Consider the following 19,837-nt stretch of genomic DNA (forward strand, 5'->3'; position numbering starts at 1 on the left):
AAAACTATAATCAATGATTGTCACCATAAGAAGTACTTAGCAAAGTTGCCAAAGTTAGTTTACAGGCCTTGAGAAAAACTGTTATTATAGAGTGAGTAGTACTTAGCACTTTGAGTTTTTTATCCCCAAGTAGAATCCAAAGGGGAGAGAAAGCTGTTATTTGTAAAACTCTGCTGGCCCTAGGCTTGTTAAACAAAATTTTGTCTTGATTTGGAAAATTATAACAAATAGCATTGAGATAAGACTATTTTCATGAAGAAATTAGAGTTGCTAAAGACCTTTTGAATACCACTCTTGAGGCATTCAAAAAGATTTCATTTGAATATCACACAATTTGTGAACTTCAAGGTTTTATTTGTCAGAATATGATATGTACCAAAGTGACTATGAATAGAAAAAAGTAATGTGTATTTACTTGTTAGATTTTTGTCTTCCATCTTTTGGAATACTCCTTTTAAGTGCAGTATAAATCCTGTATTCTAGCCTGCTATCCCTTGAAGAGATTCCTGTCACCTAAACAGTGACTCTCTTAAATGCATTATTTTGGGATCTATACCCAAAAAAGTTATCTCTAATGCTATTTCTTATAAGTTTGTGAGTTTTTTTCTTTTGGATGTTCTCTTTTATGTTTTAACATATAGCATTTTATTTCTTAAAATTGGAAAACAGAAGCTGCTTTATGATGGTAAGAGAACTTAATGCTTGTTTTCAGGCTTTTCTTCCTGGAATGTAGATGTGAAAAAGTAAGAAAGTAAAGATATTTTTATGTAGGGTTGCAAAAAGATATTTCTCCTTTTTGCTAGATTATAGACAGTGTTCTAGGAAGAAATGTGTGGGAGAAGCATAAGCACAGTAGTCAGAGATCCAATTTCAAAGTGTTCTGGATCCAATAGAGAAAAGAGACATTTTATTTTAGTTTCAGAGAGGCTTGCAGAAAAGCATTAATTCCTTTTCTCTGATAGCCTGAGCTGCTCACTGACATTTACCTTTGTTTTTCCCTTTTATGCTCACTATTTGAACATCAGCAGTCTACTTTTGCTCTCCGGAACACATAGGATTCAAAGAGAGGTTACAGGGAGGGGAAAAAAAGGGAAGCTGTACTTCTGATTCTGTGAAATCTTTCATATTGCCATTTTTTTCAGTTATGTACCTTCAGGGCAAGCCAAATTTAAATATTATTCCCTTTTGAAAAAGGAAAGGAGTTTTGTGTTATTTTCATTCCTCACATCCCTGTAACCTTTTGCATGAGTTTCCTTTTTACCTCCTTGCCACCCTCCTCCCTTTAAAAACATTATTTCTTTTTAGTATGAGTTTGGTTTTTTTTTTTTTTTTATTTATTTTTTCCCATCCCACAGATCAGGCTGCAGCTATGGGATACTGCGGGTCAGGAACGTTTCCGTAGCCTCATTCCCAGTTACATCCGTGATTCTGCTGCAGCCGTAGTAGTTTACGATATCACAAGTAGGTATTTTGCAACGGGTTGACCTTTCTTATTTTTCTTGCTTGTTTGACTGATTTTATTGTTAGGTACGATTGCAATTATGGGACACAGCAGGTCAAGAGCGGTTCAGGAGCTTGATTCCTAGCTACATTCGTGACTCCACTGTGGCAGTTGTTGTTTATGATATCACAAGTGAGTGGGGGGGAATTATGCATTTCTAATCTTTGAACCTTTAGCTTAGTTGCATGCATGTTCTTGTCTTGTGCTTGTTTTCTATACTGGCATGTAAAAATGAGTTTTATCATAGCAAACCTTATCACAGGCCAGCTAGGTCAGAGTATTTGCTTTGGTGCTTGTACCAATATGCTTTATTTCTACTGTGCCAGGTTTTTTTGCCCTGTAATTTTTCCTTTAGGTCTAATTACGAATCCTCTCCAAGTCTTTCTTAGTATCCTATTATCCCTACACCATAATTATGGTTGGAAGAATGTCTCCTTTTTTATTTAACTTGATCTCAGATTTCTCTAAAATAAACTAATCTGCATTTAAGTCTCTTGCCAAGTTCTCCAGATCCTTCAAGGCTTCTGTTGAGACTGTTAAAAGCTTCTGCTAGCCAACTTTTCTCTGCTTTCCCCTTCCAGCCATCCTCTCTCTATAGAGGAAGGCAGAGAAAACATAATGTGCAGTTTTCTATTAATCATTTTCATTTGAATGAAATCTGGATTCTCTGACTTATTTACTTGGTTGCTAACGAATTATACTTTCATTTCTCTCCAAGAAAAAAATTTAAATGGGAGACTAAAAAAAGTAATGGTCTTCCTTTTTCTTTTCCTTCAAGACTGACTAATAATGCCTTTGGCTTTTTAAGTGACTGTAAATTTTGAATGGAGCATTGGTGACTGACAGGGAAATGCTATCTGATTAAAATTGTCTTTGTGAATCAGTTTATGATATATTAGGCAATATTAAGCATCATTCCATATAGTGCTCCATAATTTATAGGAAGACCAGGATAGTACCACATCTTGGACTTCTTTAAAAACATCTTATATAAACAATCTACTGATTTGAGCTAGTAATATTATTAGTATACATTTTTGCATATTTGCTCAACCAGAAATCATATCTACTTAACAATAATTACAATGGCAGAATTATAAGAGTTTGCATTCAGAGACTTCTTTTTTTTTGGTTAGGTGCCAACTGCAGTCTTTCTTTTCTTGAAGCTTTTCTTTGGGTTGCTACTTGTTTTAAAAATGTATGTTCATTATTGTGCATTCACAAGTTTTGCAGCTTTAAAATGTTTGTGCTTACTTTAACCAAATCAAGTAAAACCTGGTATATTTTTCTTTGAAATTTGTGCACATGCCATTAAAATATTAGCAAGTTGTTTTCTTTAGCTGCTGTAAGATGTATTGAAGTACTCTACTTAGAATCCAGGGCTAGAAAAGATGGATTTTTTAATAAGTGATTCTGGTACATTAAACTAATAAACTTCAAGTTAAAGTGATCACAAACTGAATAAGCAATGCAAACAGTGGTGTTGAAAGCTATTTAAAGGCTTTACAAATTTTGTGGATATGTTGGGACTTACTGGCTGACATACTTTTGGAGATGCTTTCTTTGTCATGTTTGGTATGTTTAAGTAATCAAAAAAGCATTGTGGCAACATGACACCATATTATCTGCCATAGCTGTCCTTACATTAAAATTTTTTTTTTCAATTACATATAGTACATTATACTCACTTGGTCATGTCCAAAAATTTTAAACTATTATAAAAGGTACCTTAAGGACTTTACTATTGTGATTTGTTTAGATCATTGATATTTATATTCAGATAAAATGGAGTTATGTTGCAGGCACATTAAAAGTGGGTCCTAATGTGCCAACCCCCTTCCAACTTCCAGTACTTTTTTTTTTCCTTTTTTTTCTTTGTTTGGTCCTTCACTTGGGGCGGCACTTGCAATAACACTAATCTCTCTGTCCACCCTCCTATATACCAGATGTTAACTCATTCCAGCAAACTACAAAGTGGATTGATGATGTCAGAACAGAAAGAGGAAATGATGTTATCATCATGCTAGTAGGAAATAAAACAGATCTTGCTGACAAGAGGTATGGAATGATTTCATATTTGTATGGAATGTTTGATTTCTTTGTTAAGCAGCCTGTTATTTTTGTTAGTGAAAAATAGCTTTAAAAGGAGACATGTTTAATCCTTAATTTTATACCCCTGCCCCTTTTCTTTAGTGTGGGGACCTGAAATAGAAAGGTAAACATTAAACTCAGTCCTGCGAACTCCCTGGCGGTCCAGTGGTTAGGACTCTGTGCTTTCACTGCTGAGGACCCAGGTTCAATCCCTGGTCAGGGTACTAAGATCCTCCAAGCTGAGCAGCACGGCCCACCAGCCCTCCCCGCCCCCCACACACACAATAAAACACACATTAGGGCTTCCCTGGTGGCACAGTGGTTAAGAATCTGCCTGCCAATGCAGGGGACACAGGTTCAAGCCCTGGTCTGGGAAGATCCCACATGCCACGGAGCAACTAAGCCCGTGCCCCACAACTACTGAGCCTGTACTTTAGAGCCCCGCGTGCCACAACTGCTGAAGCCCGCATGCCTAGAGCCCGTGCTCCGCAACAAGAGAGGCCACCGCAGTGAGAAGCCCGCACACTGCAACCAAGAGTAAACCCTCACTCACTGCAACTAGAGAAAGCCCGCGTGCAGCAAGACCCAACGCAGCCAAAAATAAATAGATAAAATAAGTAAATTCATTAAAAAAAAAAAACCATTAAACTCAGTCCTTAAAGGAAACTAAACTTTTTGGGTTTGTGTAAGCTCGTGTGTAAATAACTCTTGTGCAAGATTGTTTACACATGAAGCTGATAACTATTTTGCATTTTTTAGGGCTCATAAATACGAGCAGTGTTCTGTTAAAGAACAAAATGTTTTACAAATCCTATCTTTAAAAAGGTATTCGTAATGATTAAATGCACACTCTTTTGGTAGTCTTCTTATAAATATTCATTATAATTCAGTGGTGTAGTTTTTTCTTTTCTTTTCTTTTCTTTTTCTTAATTGTATGGTTGAGCCAGACTGTGAGGTTGAACTGAATAGCTTGATTGTGATACCTTAGTCAAATGAGCAAAGACATATTCAAGTCACAGGATGCAAAATGTATTAACATTCACTGTAGAACCTGTGGCTTGAATATCTCCTTTAGCATTCCTAAGTGATCTACTGGATATTCTTTCTGCTTTAAATAGTCTTGACCATTTATTTAATATTCGAAGCTTTTACTATTTATTATTTGTTTATTCATTAGTTGGATACTGAAATTCCAGTAATGAACTTTGGCTATTAATTAAAACGTTACAAAGAAACCCAATATGTTCAAAGACTTATGAAATGTTAAGCCCATTTCTGCCATGGTACCTCATTTGGAATTGGCAAGAAAGTCTTTCCTAATTGAAAAGTAAATTCAGCATATGATTTCAACTTTTCTTTATGAAAATCATTTTTTGGACATCAATTGCTATCATACATTTTCACTATTTTATTTAGCTTCAGTATGAGAATTTGAAGATCATATAGGTATATATTCTTCTAGTGGAGAGTCGCTAGATATCTTCACTGTTAAATAGAAAAATTGTATATCTGAATTGTTTCCCTTTATAGCCAGAGTTATCTAAAAGAATGCTTACAAGCGTCTGTTCTTTTACTGCGTAATATTTGAGTATACAAATGCTAGAAACATCTAAATTATGTTTACAATAATTTTTCTTTAAGGAAATATTTGTCCACTGCTTTAGAATTACCATATTTCTCAGTAATTTTTGCCAGACTATCACCCTTCAGTTATTCACATTTAAAAGAATTAAGAATCTTAAAAAAAATTTTTTTTTACTTTACTTTACTTTTATTTTATTTTATTTTATTTTATTTATTTATTTTTTTGCGGTACGTGGGCCTCTCACTGTTGTGGCCTCTCCCGTTGCGGAGCACAGGCTCCGGACGCGCAGACTCAGCGGCCATGGCTCACGGGCCTAACTGCTCCGCGGCATGTGGGATCTTCCCAGACCAGGGCTCGAACCCGTGTCCCCTGCATCGGCAGGCGGACTCTCAACCACTGCGCCACCAGGGAAGCCCTTTTTTTTACTTTTAAAAAGTAAAAGAATTAGAGTTTTGTTCGTTCCACTAAAATAATTGGGGGGGGGTCATCTATTTTTATTATTTAAATTTTAATGTAATAGTTGTAGGATTTTTTTTTTAATTGAAGTGTAGTTGATTTGCAGTGTTTCAGGTATATAGCAAAGTGATTCAGTTATACATATATATATGTATTTATCCTTTTTCAGATTCTTTTCCATTATAGACTATTACAAGACATTGAATATAGTTCCCTGTGCTACATAGTAGGTCCTTGGTATTTTTCTGTTTTACACACAGTAGTGTGTATCTATTAATCCCGAATTCCCAATAAAATAATTTTTAAATGAGTAAAAGTTTTAAATTTTTTTAAAAAGCATTAAAAGAAAATCTTTTGGGAGTGGGTGGCCTTTTATAAACATGACGTGGAATCCTAAAGCCATAAAGGGAAAGATTGATAAGTTTGAACACATAAATATAAAGATCATATTCACATATTAGGTTAGCCATTATTAGGAAGATTAATAATGCACAGTATCATCAAGAGTCTGAATAAACAAACACTGAAACTGTAACTAATCTTTAGAGAAACGGTTTAACGTATCAGTATTTAAAATACTTCTTGACTCAAATCCACCTCCAGTAACTTATTCCACAGATATACCACAGAAATGTGAAAAGATGAACATACAAGAATTATTATTACATTATTTATAATATTAAATAATTAAAATCAGTCTAAATGACTGCTAGTTATAGTAGCATTTTATAAATGAAATTCTTCTAGCCACTAAAAAAATGAGAAGAATTTATTGCTGTCTAATACGTGAAGCTTAAAAAAAAAAACTTGATCAATGCGTATACATGAATCCTTTTTGTTTTAAAAATACATATATACACACACACCATCCTATATATATATATATATATATATATATATATATATATATATATATATATAGACATCTTTCCTTTGGCCTAGAACAAATCTGCATAAGCATACATGAACTTAACTGTAGTTATCTTTGGGAAGAAAGTGGGATTATAGAGGAGTTTATTGTAATGATTGGTCTTTTAAAAATTACTTTTGTAATCAGAAAAAAAATTTTTTTAATAAAAGCAGTTCAGGGGCTTCCCTGGTGGCGCAGTGGTTGCGAGTCCGCCTGCCGATGCAGGGGACACAGGTTTGTGCCCCGGTCCGGGAAGATCCCACATGCCGCGGAGCAGCTGGGCCCGTGAGCCATGGCCACTGAGCCTGTGCGTCCGGAGCCTGTGCTCTGTGATGGGAGAGGCCACAACAGTGAGAGGCCCGCGTACCGCCAAAAAAAAAAAAAAAAAAGGCAGTTCAAAGTTAAATGACTTTACCACTTTCTCTGACAATTAAATATATTTTTCGGGACTTCCCTGGTGGCGCAGTTGTTAAGAATCTGCCTGCCAATGCAGGAGACACGGGTTCAATGCCTGGTCCAGGAAGATCCCACATGCCTCAGAGCAACTAAGCCCGTGTGCCACAACTACTGAGCCTGTGCTCTAGACCCTGCGAGCCACAACTACTGATCCCGCGTGCCACAACTACTGAAGCCTGTGCTCCTACAGCTTGTGCTCTGCAACAAGAGAAGCCACTGCAATGAGAAGCCCGCACACCGTGACAAGGAGTAGCCCCTGCGCACCACAACGAAGAGTAGCCCCCGCTTGCTGCAACTAGAGAAAGCCCACGTGCAGCAATAAAGACCCAATGCAACCAAAAATAAATAAATAAATAAATGAAATTTATTCTTTAAATAAATAAATAGTTTTTTCATGAAAACTTGGAGGAAAGACCAGAATATATGTTTCCATGTCTCAGCACCTAGATTCTCAGTATTCTTGATGTCCCCTGTGGCCCAGTGAGTCCCAGATGTTTCAAACCTGAGAATCACTTGGTAAACATGGCTTATTAGATCTCTTTTAAGATTCTGGCTATAAAGGATCATGGTCAACCTTAAAATTTTTAATGTTTTTGATCCTCCTTCCAGATTCAGTTATTTTAACTAACCTTTCTAGGTGCTTCTGACAAACTCAAACCACGGTTGTGAACATTGCTATAGCTAACTTTCAACCATTTTATGGGGGTGACTTATAGTCTAAAACTAGTTAGGATTTATGCCTGGAATTCTTCACATGTAGGATTTACAGACTAATAATCATTCATTCAGGAGGTATTTGTTGAGTACCACTTATGTTTCAGAGAATGCCACTCTAGGATAGAGTAGTGAACAAAAAAGACAAGTCTTCAAGGAGCTTTTATTCCAAGAATAAACCAGACAATAAATAAGTCAAAAAATACATAGTATTGGGGCTTCCCTGGTGGCGCAGTAGTTAAGAATCTGCCTGCCAGTGCAGGGGACACGGGTTCGAGCCCTGGTCCAGGAAGATCCCACATGCCGTGGAGCAGCTAAGCCCCTGCGCCACAACTACTGAGCCTGTGCTCTAGAGCCCACGAGCCACAACTACTGAGCCCGTGTGCTACAACTACCGAAGCCCGCGCACCTAGAGCCCATGCTCTGCAACAAGAGAAGCCACCGCAATGAGAATCCCGTGCACCACGACAGAGTAGCCCCCGCTCGCTGCAACTAGAGAAAGCCCGCGCACAACGAAGACCCAGTGCAGCAATAAATAAATAAACAAACAAAAAAAACATAGTATGTTTCGTAGTAATACATGCTAAGGGTGAAAATAAGCAGGGAAAAGGAGTATGAAATGTTAAGGGCAAGTTTGTCATGTTAGATGGAATAGCAGTAGAAGACCTCCCTGAGAAGATGATTGGTGACTTTGAGTAAAGACACTAAGGAAGTAAGGGAGTTAACTGTGCAGAGATCTTGAGGAGATAAAGGCCCTAGGCACATGGCTCAGAAAATACAAAATCACTGAGTTGGGAGTACACAGCTTTTTTGAGAGACAGCAAGGAAGCCTACATAGCTGGTAAACAGAACGATGGAAAGAGTAGTAGGCAGTGAGGTTAAATTAAAACAAAACAAGAAAAGATAATGAAGGCCAGGTCATGTAGGGCAAAGTAAAGACTTTCCGAATGAGATTGGAGGGTTTGAGCAGAGAAGTAGCTTTTCATAAGTCACTGTTTGCTCTGTTGAAAATACATAAGGGTAGCAGAGAGGAGGCTAATCTAGACTTTATTCCAAGCAAGAAATGATGATGACTTGGACCAGGATAGTGGTAGCTTTTGTGGTGACCAGTAGTCAAATTCAGATATTATGTTGAAGATAGAACTGTCAGGATATACTGATGCAATTGATGGAATGCATACAGATGGGTGGAATATGGGATGTGGGGGAAGGAGGAGTCAAGGATTACACCTAGGTTTTTGGCCTGAGTAACTGTCATTAACTGAGATAGGAGAGACTGCATAAAGAGACAGTTTGGGAGGGAATATCATGACTTGAGCTTTTGGTGATTTTAAGTATAGAATGGCTATTAGATATCCTAATAATTAGGTGTCAGGTAGGCAGTTGGATATATGAGTCTGGAGTTCAGAGCAGCAGTCCAGGCTAGATATATGCTTGAGAGGCATCAGCATATAGGTGGTATTTAAAACCATGAGACTGCACGGGGTTGCCAAGAGAGTAATTGTAGATAGAGAAGAGGTCCAAGGAGTAAGTTTTAGGGCATCTGAAATAATTGTTTTTAGGAAATTCACACTCTGAAGTGTTTGTGTTTGGGCCTAAAGGTCTGCTGCTGATTGTCAACTTACTGTCAAATTAAGAAAAAATATGTTTTAAAAAAAATTTATACACAAATACATAGAGAATGAGTGGCTAAAACAAACAGATGTAGTAAAGCATTAATAGTTGCATTGTTCTATATAAGAATAATTTTGGCGCTTCCCTGGTGGCACAGTGGTTAAGAATCTGCCTGCCAATGCAAGGGACATGGGTTCCAGCCCTGGCCCGGGAAGATCCCATGTGCCATGGAGCAACTAAGCCTGTGCGCCACAACTACTGAGCCTGAGCTCTAGAGCCCGCAAGTCACAACTACTGAGCCCACGTGCCACAACTACTGAAACCTGCATGCCTAGAGCCCATGCTCCGCAACAAGAGAAGCCACGACAATTAGAAACCCGCGCACCGCAACAAATAGTAGCCCCTGCTCAGCGCAACTAGAGAAAGCCCGTGCACAGCAACAAAAACCCAACACAGCCATAAATAAATAAATAAATAAATAAATATTTTAAAAAAGAATAATTTTATTTTTAGAGAGTGGAGAAATTCAAGAATAACATCTTCTTGTAAACAAGAAGACAGTGGAATCTAGTACGTAGGTATAAGTTTGGGGAATAAGGACAGTTCCTCCATAGTAGTAGGATTAGACAGACATAGAGTATAAAAGGCACACACATAGGTAGATTGGAAGATAGATATGGTGGGAGCTTGTAGAAATTCTCTTGCATTGCTTTGGTGTTCTGTGTTGTAGGAAGCAGGATTTATCAGCTGATGGCTTAGATCCATTTAATTAGAATAGTTGCATATTTATTAAACACCTATGTGATTGCTAGGCGCTAGGAACACCAAGATAAACAGGATAGTTCTGCACCTGAAGAGCTCACAGCTTGAGAGACACTGCTAATTATGATGTACTACAAAATTCCCTGTAAAAGAAGTACTAATTTGACTCACTTGTTCCACTTACAGAAATCCACAAAATCCAACCTAAAGAAATGATCCAAAGTCACAAAGCACAAAGATGTTCATAGCAACATTTTTCACAGTAGTGTATTGGGTTGGCCAAAAGTTCATTCGGGTTTTTCCATAACATCTTATGGAAAACCCAAATGAACTTTTTGGCCAACCCAATAAAATTTGAAAACAACATACATTTCTAACAGTTTGAGACTGGTTACATAAATTATGATAGTAAATTGACAAATTGTCTAGCCATAAAAAGTTATTTTACATAAAAGTTTTTAATCACAAAGCTAAATGCTAAAGCTAAGAGAAAATAGCACGCTATTAAGATTTTTAAAATTAAAAAAATACAAGATGGGCTTCCCTGGTGGCGCAGTGGTTGAGAGTCCACCTGCCGATGCAGGGGACACGGGTTCGTGCCCCTGTCTGGGAGGATCCCACGTGCCGCAGAGCGGCTGGGCCCGTGAGCCATGGCCGCTGAGCCTGCGCTTCTGGAGCCTGTGCTCTGCAATGGGAGAGGCCACAGCAGTGAGAGGCCCGCGTATCGCAAAAAAAAACAAAAAAACAAAAAAACAAGATGAGCTCAGCAGGTAAAAGCAAGTCATTAAAAAATGCCTTTATAAAAACATTTTGTCAGATATAACATACACACAGAAGTGCACAGATTTTTTTATTGAAGTATAGTTGATTTACAATGTGTTAATTTCTGCTGTACAGCAAAGTGATTCAGTTATACATATATATACATTCTTTTATATATTCTTTTCCATTATGGTCTATCATAATATTAAATATAGTTCCCTATGCCATACAGTAGGACCTTGTTGTTTAATCCATTCTCTATATACTAGTTTGCATCTGCTAACAAACTCCCACTTCATCCCTCCCTCCCCGCAGCAACCACAAGTTTGTTCTCTATGTCTGTGAGTCTGTTTCTGTTTCATAAAAGTTCATTTGTGTCATATTTTAATTCCACATATAAGTGATGTTGTATGGTGTTTGTCTTTCTCTTTCTGACCTAAGTGCACAAATTTCAAGTGTATTGCAGCTTGATAAATTTTCAAACTAGTCTTGCCTGTATAACCAGCACCAGATCAAGAAAAGTTTTTTTCAGAACCTTGTTTATAATCTTTATATCATTATCTTTCAAAAAGATGAGTTTATCTTTTTTATTTTCTACAGGCAAGTGTCAATTGAGGAAGGAGAGAGGAAAGCCAAAGAGCTGAATGTTATGTTTATTGAAACTAGTGCAAAAGCAGGATATAATGTAAAGCAGGTAAGTGTTTTTTCAGTATGGGTGAGTTGAGGTTATCAAATTGAAAAAACATAAAATAATTGTGTGAGTTTTCTATTCTCTAGTGTAAGATATTCTTCCATTTGGCAATAGCAGGCCTCATTAATTAGCGACATATCACAATGAACAGTGAAAAATCTAAATGTGGCATAGTTTGGGAAAAAGAGAAAAGACTTGCCAAACTTTTCAGATTGTTCATAGGACACGTATTTCATTTTGATTACAAGATTATGATTATAAGATGATTGCTAGGTTGTAAACTCACCATACACTCACTAAATCCCAACTGCATTGTTTCAAGGTAAATTTTCCTTATTTTAGTGTTTGATAGTAAGATTATGATAAAGCAGGTATTTGCTTTCAGGCATGGTATTTTGCTTGTTGTTGTAAAAATACATTCTGGTTACTTTGTCCTTAATAAACTGCTGGTGTTTTAACAGAGTTTATAACAGGAGTGTTTTGGGGATAGGAAAATATGGGGAGATCTCACATTGTCAAACTGTTTTCTAAAAGATGGGGTAACCAAAAACTTACCTGCTTAATTCTTCAGGGCTACGTGTCATGAGTAGTGGTCCCAGATTTATAGGATTTACCTCCCAATAAATTATTTTTAAAATTCTACATTATCAGTAGAGGGATAAAGTAAAATCCTTGAAACTGAATAAGTAGAGCTTTATGAAAAATTCTCTATATTGTTTTCATTTTTGATTGTCCCATCTCTCTTTGCCTTGAAACATATGTAAGTAATACTGAATTGTCACTAATTCCCTCCTCCTAGTATACTGTTTCATGGCTCCATATCTTTGTTCTCTTTGCTTAGAATACTCATTTTCTTCTTTTCTGACTGATACCTAGTCATCCTTTTAAGTGTCAGTTTAGATGTCAGCTCTTTAGAGAAATTTTCTCTGACATTCTCCACCATACCTCCAGTTATTATCATCTAGGTATTATCATTTAGTGATACATGACTCTCTTCTGTGTTTCCATAGATCCTTGACTCCTGTGAAACCACTGTCATAGAACTTACCACGTTATATTGAAAATAGCTCTCCCATCAAAATTATATATTCTCAGACCTGCCCATGTATTTGGAATTTATTAAAGAGTTTGAGTAGGGTAGGATGAATTAGAAGATTGGGACTGACATATATACACTACTATGTATAATATAGATAACTAATGAGAACCTACTGTATAGCACAGGGAACTCTACTCAGTGCTCTGTTGTGACCTAAATGGGGAGGAAATCTAAAAGAGTAGATATATGTATATGTATGACTGATTAACTTTGCTGTACAGCAAGAAACTAACACAACATTGTAAAGCAACTATACTCCAATAAAAATTAATTTTAAAAGAAGGATTTGGGCTTCCCTGGTGGCGCAGTGGTTGAGAGTCCGCCCGCCGATGCAGGGGACACGGGTTCGTGCCCCGGTCCGGGAAGATCCCACATGCCGCGGAGCGGCTGGGCCCGTGAGCCATGGCCGCTGAGCCTGTGCGTCTGGAGCCTGTGCTCCGCAACGGGAGAGGCCACAGCGGTGAGAGGCCCGCATACCGCAAAAAAAAAAAAAAAAAAAAAAGAAGGGTTTGAAAAATAGAAGTTGCCATAATATTATCATATGTCACTGCTCTAAGACAAAGCAATGGTAGCTTCATCTAGCTTTCTCTATTATAGACATTTTGATAAGGATATGAAATAGTTGCTTATATATTAGTATATGGGCTTCTCCAGGATATCTTTCAGTCTGGGTTAATGTCTAAAGAAAGGGTTACTATGGCCCCCTAGTCCTGACCCTAAGTAATCTCATAGGTTTAGAAGCTCTGAAATCATCAGCATACAGTAGGCACCAGTATCTTCATGACATTTAATTGCTTCCAAGTTTAGATAACTCCTAGGATGTTAAGAATATCGGGTATATCATTCATTTGTTATTTTATAAGCACATAATTTTTTAACAGCTTTATTGAGGTATAATTTACATACCACAAAATTCACTTGTTTTAAGTGTATGATTCAGTTATTTTTAGTGAGTTTACATCATTGTGCAGCCATCATCATAATTCGATTTTAGAACATTTTCATCACTAGGCATGTAATTTTTCCTAAAAGACTGACCCCTACAGACAGATATTGCTAGCCATTGGTAATGAAGAGTGACTTCTTTTACAAAACAGTCTTATCCTGAATTCAAAATCCATTTGCTACTTTTTTTTTTTTTTTGGAATTTTGCTTTTTAAAAAAATTTTTATTTATTTATTTATTTATTCATTTATTTATGGCTGTGTTGGCTCTTCGTTTCTGTGTGAGGGCTTTCTCTAGTTGCGGCAAGTGGGGGCCACTCCTCATCGCGGTGCGCGGGCCTCTCACTATCGCGGCCTCTCGTTGCGGAGCACAGGCTCCAGACGCGCAGGCTCAGTATTTGTGGCTCACGGGGCTAGTTGCTCCACGGCATGTGGGATCTTCCCAGACCAGGGCTCGAACCCGTGTCCCCTGCATTGGCAGGCAGATTCTCAACCACTGTGCCACCAGGGAAGCCCCATTTGCTACTTTTTTATTTCTCCTTATTTAGATGATATGTCTGAACATGTCCCTGATTCTACTGGGACTTGATTTTATTATTTTTTAAATATAAATGTGACCAAAATTACTGTTTTCAAACTTTGGAATAGATCTGCCTTTTAATTTTTTGTAGCTTCCTTCTTTTTTTAAAAAATAAATTTATTTATTCATATTTTAAATTTTGGCTGCATTGGGTCTTTGTTGCTGTGCGCGGGCTTTCTCTAGTTGCGGCAAGCAGGGGCTACTCTTTGTTGCGGTGCACGGGCTTCTCACTGCGGTGGCTTCTCTTGTTGCGGAGCATGGGCTCTAGGCACGTAGGCTTCAGTAGTTGTGGCATGTGGGCTCTAGAGCACAGGCTCAGTAGTTGTGGCGCACAGGCTTAGTTGCTCCGCAGCATGTGGGATCTTCCTGGACCAGGGCTCAAACCTGTGTCCCCTGCATTGGCAGGCAGATTCTTAACCACTGCGCCACCAGGGAAGTCCCGTAGCTTCCTTCTTAACTCACAAAAACCATTACTTTTCATTTTCTAGAGAGTACCACAGTATATTCGAATTTTATTTCAATATTTAGAGAACTGCTTTGTCAACTCATGTAATTTAGTTAAGGAAGAAAGAAATCCTGGGACCCCCACATTCCCATGAGATAATGAAACCAAAAGAGAATTAAAATCTGACGTTAATAAGCACATTTAAATAACAGGTTAAAAATCTTCCCCTTTTAACTGTCAATAGTTCATCATATAGAATACATTTCTGTCATGTGCAAAAATTACTGATTTTAAGTATTAGCTAAGAAATAAATCATTTTTTTTATAGATTGTCTATTCCTTGAATCAGTTTTTATAAAGGAGCTTCAGAACTAATTAACTAGAGTATCATTAAAAAACTTAATTATTTAAATGACCAGAAATGGAAGAAGTGTTTGTCTTTTTTCTTTTAGTTGCACTACAAATCACCCCAGTGTTTAAAAAAAAAAAAGCCTTTGATACCACTTGATATATTAGCTATATAGAAAAATTCAAATTTTCCTAAGTAAAATCTAAATCAAACCTGCCAAATAACCATTGCCCAATTCTTGACTCTGGACAATGCACCTTGTGTGGTTGGAGTTCATTGCTTATTTTGCAAATCTAATGTTTACCATGCCATTGGAAACTTTGGCAGTAGGGGAAAAAAATGTGACAAGTTTTCTCCAAGACAGATGTTTTTGAAACCCATACAGTTTACCATTGAGGCTAAATGTATTTTTCCTCCACCTTGCTGTCTTTGGTAGAGAGTAGAGTACCTTATATCCAAACAAAGATCAGAAAGGATAGAGGTTTTAGAATGGCAAATTGTACCTAGGAATATCTCCTAGGATTAGAGAATTGTTTAATGGTTCTCAACTTTAATATGCATAGTTATCTGAAAGTTTATATACTGGTTCCTGAGGCATGACTCCTGGATATTGATCAGTAAGTCTAGGCTAGTGTCCTAAAGTCTACATTTTTAATAAGAATCCCAGGGAATTTCTCATGCAAACTGTACTTTGTAAAAAGACACAGGAAGCCGTAGAGATGGTTTGGCAAGTATGTCAGATCTATTCACTTCGATAATTGTTTGAACAAGTATTGATTCCGTACCCCTGCTAGATACAGAAGACAGGCTTACTACACTCAAACTGCTCAGTCTTTTGTAGAAGCCAAATTCAGATTACAGGGAATTAAATGTCACGTATCTGAGTGTCAAAAACTCTTGTCTTCATAAAGTAGCAGGACAAATGTAGTGAAACCCGGAAGCTCTTGTGATTTGCTCGTATTCACAACTTAGAACTAGTCGTTTAGATACCAAGTCTTATTGATTCTACTTTTCCCATTGCTGTATTAAGGCCCTTGTCTATTGCCTTGCCTGCTACCATAGCTTATTAACTGGTATCGGCCTCCAACCTTGCACTATTTTAGTTTACTCTCCATCCTGCTACCAGAGTGATTGTTTTAAAATGCAGATCTGATCTTGGAGAGGCAGTAATGAGCTGTGTCTTGAAGTGAGATCTGAGTTCCCTGCCTAAGAATTGAACCTGGGTAACCTGGGTGAAAATCAGGAATCCTAGTCCACCAGGGGCTAGAGGCTAGAAGCAGAGTGCCCCTGGTTCTTGCCTCCATTTCAAAGCAAGAATGTTTCAAGGAGGCAAAAACTGTAAAAACAGGTGCAAAGGTGCTTTGCAATGACCTAGAGGGGTGGGATAGGGAGGATGGGAGGGAGGCTCAAGAGGGAGGGGATACGGGGACATGTGTATGCATATGGCTGATTCGCGTTGTTGTGCAACAGAAACTAACACAGTATTGTGAAGCAATTATACTCCAATAAATATCTACTAAAAAATGTACCCTTGTAATAATCAAAAGCAAGTTAAATGTTGATGATATATTCATTGGGGCCAAAAAATTGGCAAAAATTATAAAAATTGCAAGAACCCATAATTGGCAAGAAGATGAGGAAATTTCCTCATTTTAGTTAATTCCTCATGTTAAGTTATTGGTGCAGCCTTTCTCAAGAACTATTTTGCAATAAATATATAAGGCCTTAAAAAAAAAAAGATGCAAAGTTTATTATTAAAGGCAGAGCACAACAAGTGGGAGAGCACACAGAGGAACAGTTTAGTTAAGACAGAAACAGGGCAGAGACACACCCGGAGAGAAAGGATGTGCATGTCCTCCCTAATGAGAAGGAGTGCAGTAAAGAGGGGCTTAAGTCATTTATATAGGGCAGTTCTTCTGGGTCTTTGTTTACCTTTGGCCAATTATTTGGTTTCTTTTTCAACACCTGACCTGCCCTAGGACCCTCCCCAACATGTTTGTGCAACTTTTTTCCAAGATGGATTCCAGCCCAGAGGCCTTATGGGGGGGCCTTGGCATCACCTATTCTGCAGTGGTGACCCCTCCTTTTTGACCCACAAGGAGCCTTTCCGCACATGTGCAATGTCTCCCTTGCCCCAAGGATGGGAAATATATGACCTCTTGATATTTTACTCAGACAGGGTTTAGCCCCTCTCTGTTCCTGCCATGACTGTTATCTTAAAGTGTCCTCAGGAGACAAAGCCTGGCTATTTACCCTGTTTCTGTTGTTATTTCTATTTTGAAGTACAAACAGGAGGCTGGTTGTAAATATCTAACCTGGAGCCCACCTATCTCCTGTCTCAGGAAATGCACATAGGAGGCTAATTGTAAGTGTCCAGCCTGAAGCCCATCTTTTTCTTGCCCTAAGAAATGTAAACAGGAGGCCAGTTATAAATGCCTAGCCTGGAGCCCATCTATCTCCTGCCTCAGATCTGCTTAGGTTACATCTGTGAGTTTTATCCTGAATTTTAAGCAAACTCCTTAGTATGCTACACCCTGCTGTTCAGAATCTTTGATCTGGCCCCTCCATAATCACTGTCCTGTTCTTTGGCCACTACATACCCATACAATACTTCTTAAAGTGCCCCAAGTTTACTGTGTTCTCACATTTCCATTGTATGTGACTGTCCTTCTTTCTAAAACACTATTTCTTCCATCTGCTATTTGTAATTAAAAACTCAGTTTAAACATAATCAAATTTAGATTAAGTGCTTTTCCTATCTGTTGTAGTAGCACCCTTTTTTACTTTTAATATTGAAGTTTTTTGTCAATTCTGCCTCCCATTAGACTGAACTCAGTAAACGTTCATTGAATGAAAGAATAATATACTGTATTTATTTAATGAGCTTGAGTCTGTCTTAAGAATTTTCTAAGCTGGACTGAACAAGCTTAGAGAATCTAGGTTACATGGGGAATTGTCCTTCATTCAGTATTTTGACTGCAACTTAGGTATAGATACGTTGAGTTTCTTTTAATTCAGCTATACTTTTATTGAACTTTTTTTTCCATTAGTTTATTGAGATAAACATTTATGTATAGTGAAATGCACACATCTTGAGTTTACAATTAGATGAATTTTGTTAAAAGTATATATAAATATAATGACCACACTAATGAAGATATAGAAATATGTTGTTTAATTTCCAAATATTTGGGACATTTCTAGATATTTTATTGTTATTGAATTTGGGGTTGACAGATTTTTTTCTTCCAATACTTTAAAGATGCCTTTCGATTGTCTTCTGGCTTCCATTGATTTTAATGAGAAGGGAACTCTAATTTATATCATTCTCTGTTTGTAATGTGTTGTTTTTTTGTTTTTTTGTGGTTTTTTAAAATAAATTTATTTATTTATTTTTGGCTGCGTTGGGTCTTCGTTGCGCATGGGCTTTCTCTAGTTGTGGCAAGTGGGGGCTAATCTTCGTTGTGGTGCGTGGATGTCTCATCACGGTGGCTTCTCTTGTTGCAGAGCACAGGCTCTAGGCTCACAGGCTTCAGTAGCTGTGGCACGCAGGCTCAGTAGTTGTGGGTCGCGGGCTCTAAAGCGCAGTCTCGGTAGTTGTGGCGCACGGGCTTAGTTGCTCCGTGGCATGTGCAATCTTCCTGGACCAGGGCTCAAACCCATGTCCCCTGCATTGACAGGCAGATTCTTAACTACTGCGCCACCAGGGAAGTCCCTGTAATGTGTTGTTTTAAAGTATTTTTTCTGCCCCATTTTCTTTTCTCTCCTGGAATACCACTGGCACATCTGTTAGATGGCTTGATATTACCCACGCCCCCTGGTCACTGAGGCTTTTGCTCAGTGATTTTGATATTTTTTCCCTCTTTTTTTTTTCGGATTAGGTATTATTATTGATGTGTCTTCAAGTTCACTGATCCTTTTTCTGCCATATTTAAACTGTTAAGTCCATACAGTAAATTTATTATTTCAGATATTGTAATTCAGTCCTAGATTTTTTTCATTTATTTCTTAAAACTTCCATTTCTCTGTTGGAATTCCCCATCTGTTCAATCATTATGGTCATTGTTACCTTCGAGTTCTTGAACATATTTATAGTAATTGCTTTGAAATTCTTGTCTGCTAATTCCAACATCTGGGTCAATTCAGAGTCTATTTCTATTGGCTATTTACTTTTTCTCTTGCCTCTAGGTTAGATTTTTCTGCGTTTTTTGTTTTGTTTTGTTTTTTTATGTGTATCTAGTAATTTTTGGTTGTATGGTTGGCATTGTGTGTGCATAGAAACTCTGGTTTCTGTTATTTCTCTCTGCTAAATTCTGGGTTGTATTATAGCAGGTTGTTATATTGCTGGCTGATCACCATGAACTTGTGGAGTCTTGAAGTTGTGCATTGTTTGGGTGGATCTATAGAAAGCCTGAGACGTTTATCAAGCTTTTCTATCTTGGTGGGATTGAAACTCTAAACTGTATCCCTGGAGCAGGCAGTAGCTGAAATCTCTGCTCATTTCTTTCAGCCTTCTGCTTTCAGATGAGCTCCTTGGAATCTCTCGTACATATGTACCGTTAAAGAGTTAACTGATGATTTGCAGGAATTTTATGTGTAGATATTAGGGCTCCTACTCTTGGCTCCCTCCTTTTTGTTATTTTCTTCCTTAATACAGCCACTCTGGTAGTCAGTTGACACTTCAAACCTGTAAAACTCTAGTTTTCTGCTTGAGTTCTAACCACCCCATATTGTTCAAACTAGGATTGGCTCTTGGGAAAACCTGTATAAAGGTGACTCTCACCCAGGGAGTGTGGGTTCCCTTCTAGTGTGAATTCCTCCTAGTTTGTATCTGCTTTTTGTTGCTCTTGAGAGCCTTCAAATAGTTGTTGTCCACAG

At 37.7% G+C, this 19,837-nt stretch overlaps 1 protein-coding gene across 3 annotated transcripts in view; it reads left to right on the top strand.

Moving 5' to 3' along the window:
- Positions 1 to 19,837, top strand: part of RAB6A (RAB6A, member RAS oncogene family) — a gene marked incomplete at its 3' end in the record, with an annotated part of 77,851 nt that overhangs the window by 44,692 nt on the left and 13,322 nt on the right. The window contains exons 4-6 of one of the 3 annotated variants that reach the window (XM_079707611.1): positions 1,356 to 1,461; positions 3,448 to 3,559; positions 11,452 to 11,545. The exons of 1 other annotated variant lie outside the window; for it this stretch is intronic. In XM_079707611.1, coding sequence (XP_079563737.1) covers positions 1,356 to 1,461; positions 3,448 to 3,559; positions 11,452 to 11,545 — 312 coding nt within the window. Of the gene's footprint in view, positions 1 to 1,355; positions 1,462 to 1,527; positions 1,634 to 3,447; positions 3,560 to 11,451; positions 11,546 to 19,837 lie in introns of all 3 variants that reach the window. One more of the 3 variants, XM_079707610.1, reaches the window with a different exon arrangement.

This window comes from Hyperoodon ampullatus (genome assembly GCF_949752795.1).
Source record: "Hyperoodon ampullatus genome assembly, chromosome: 7".
NCBI lineage: Eukaryota > Metazoa > Chordata > Mammalia > Artiodactyla > Ziphiidae > Hyperoodon > Hyperoodon ampullatus.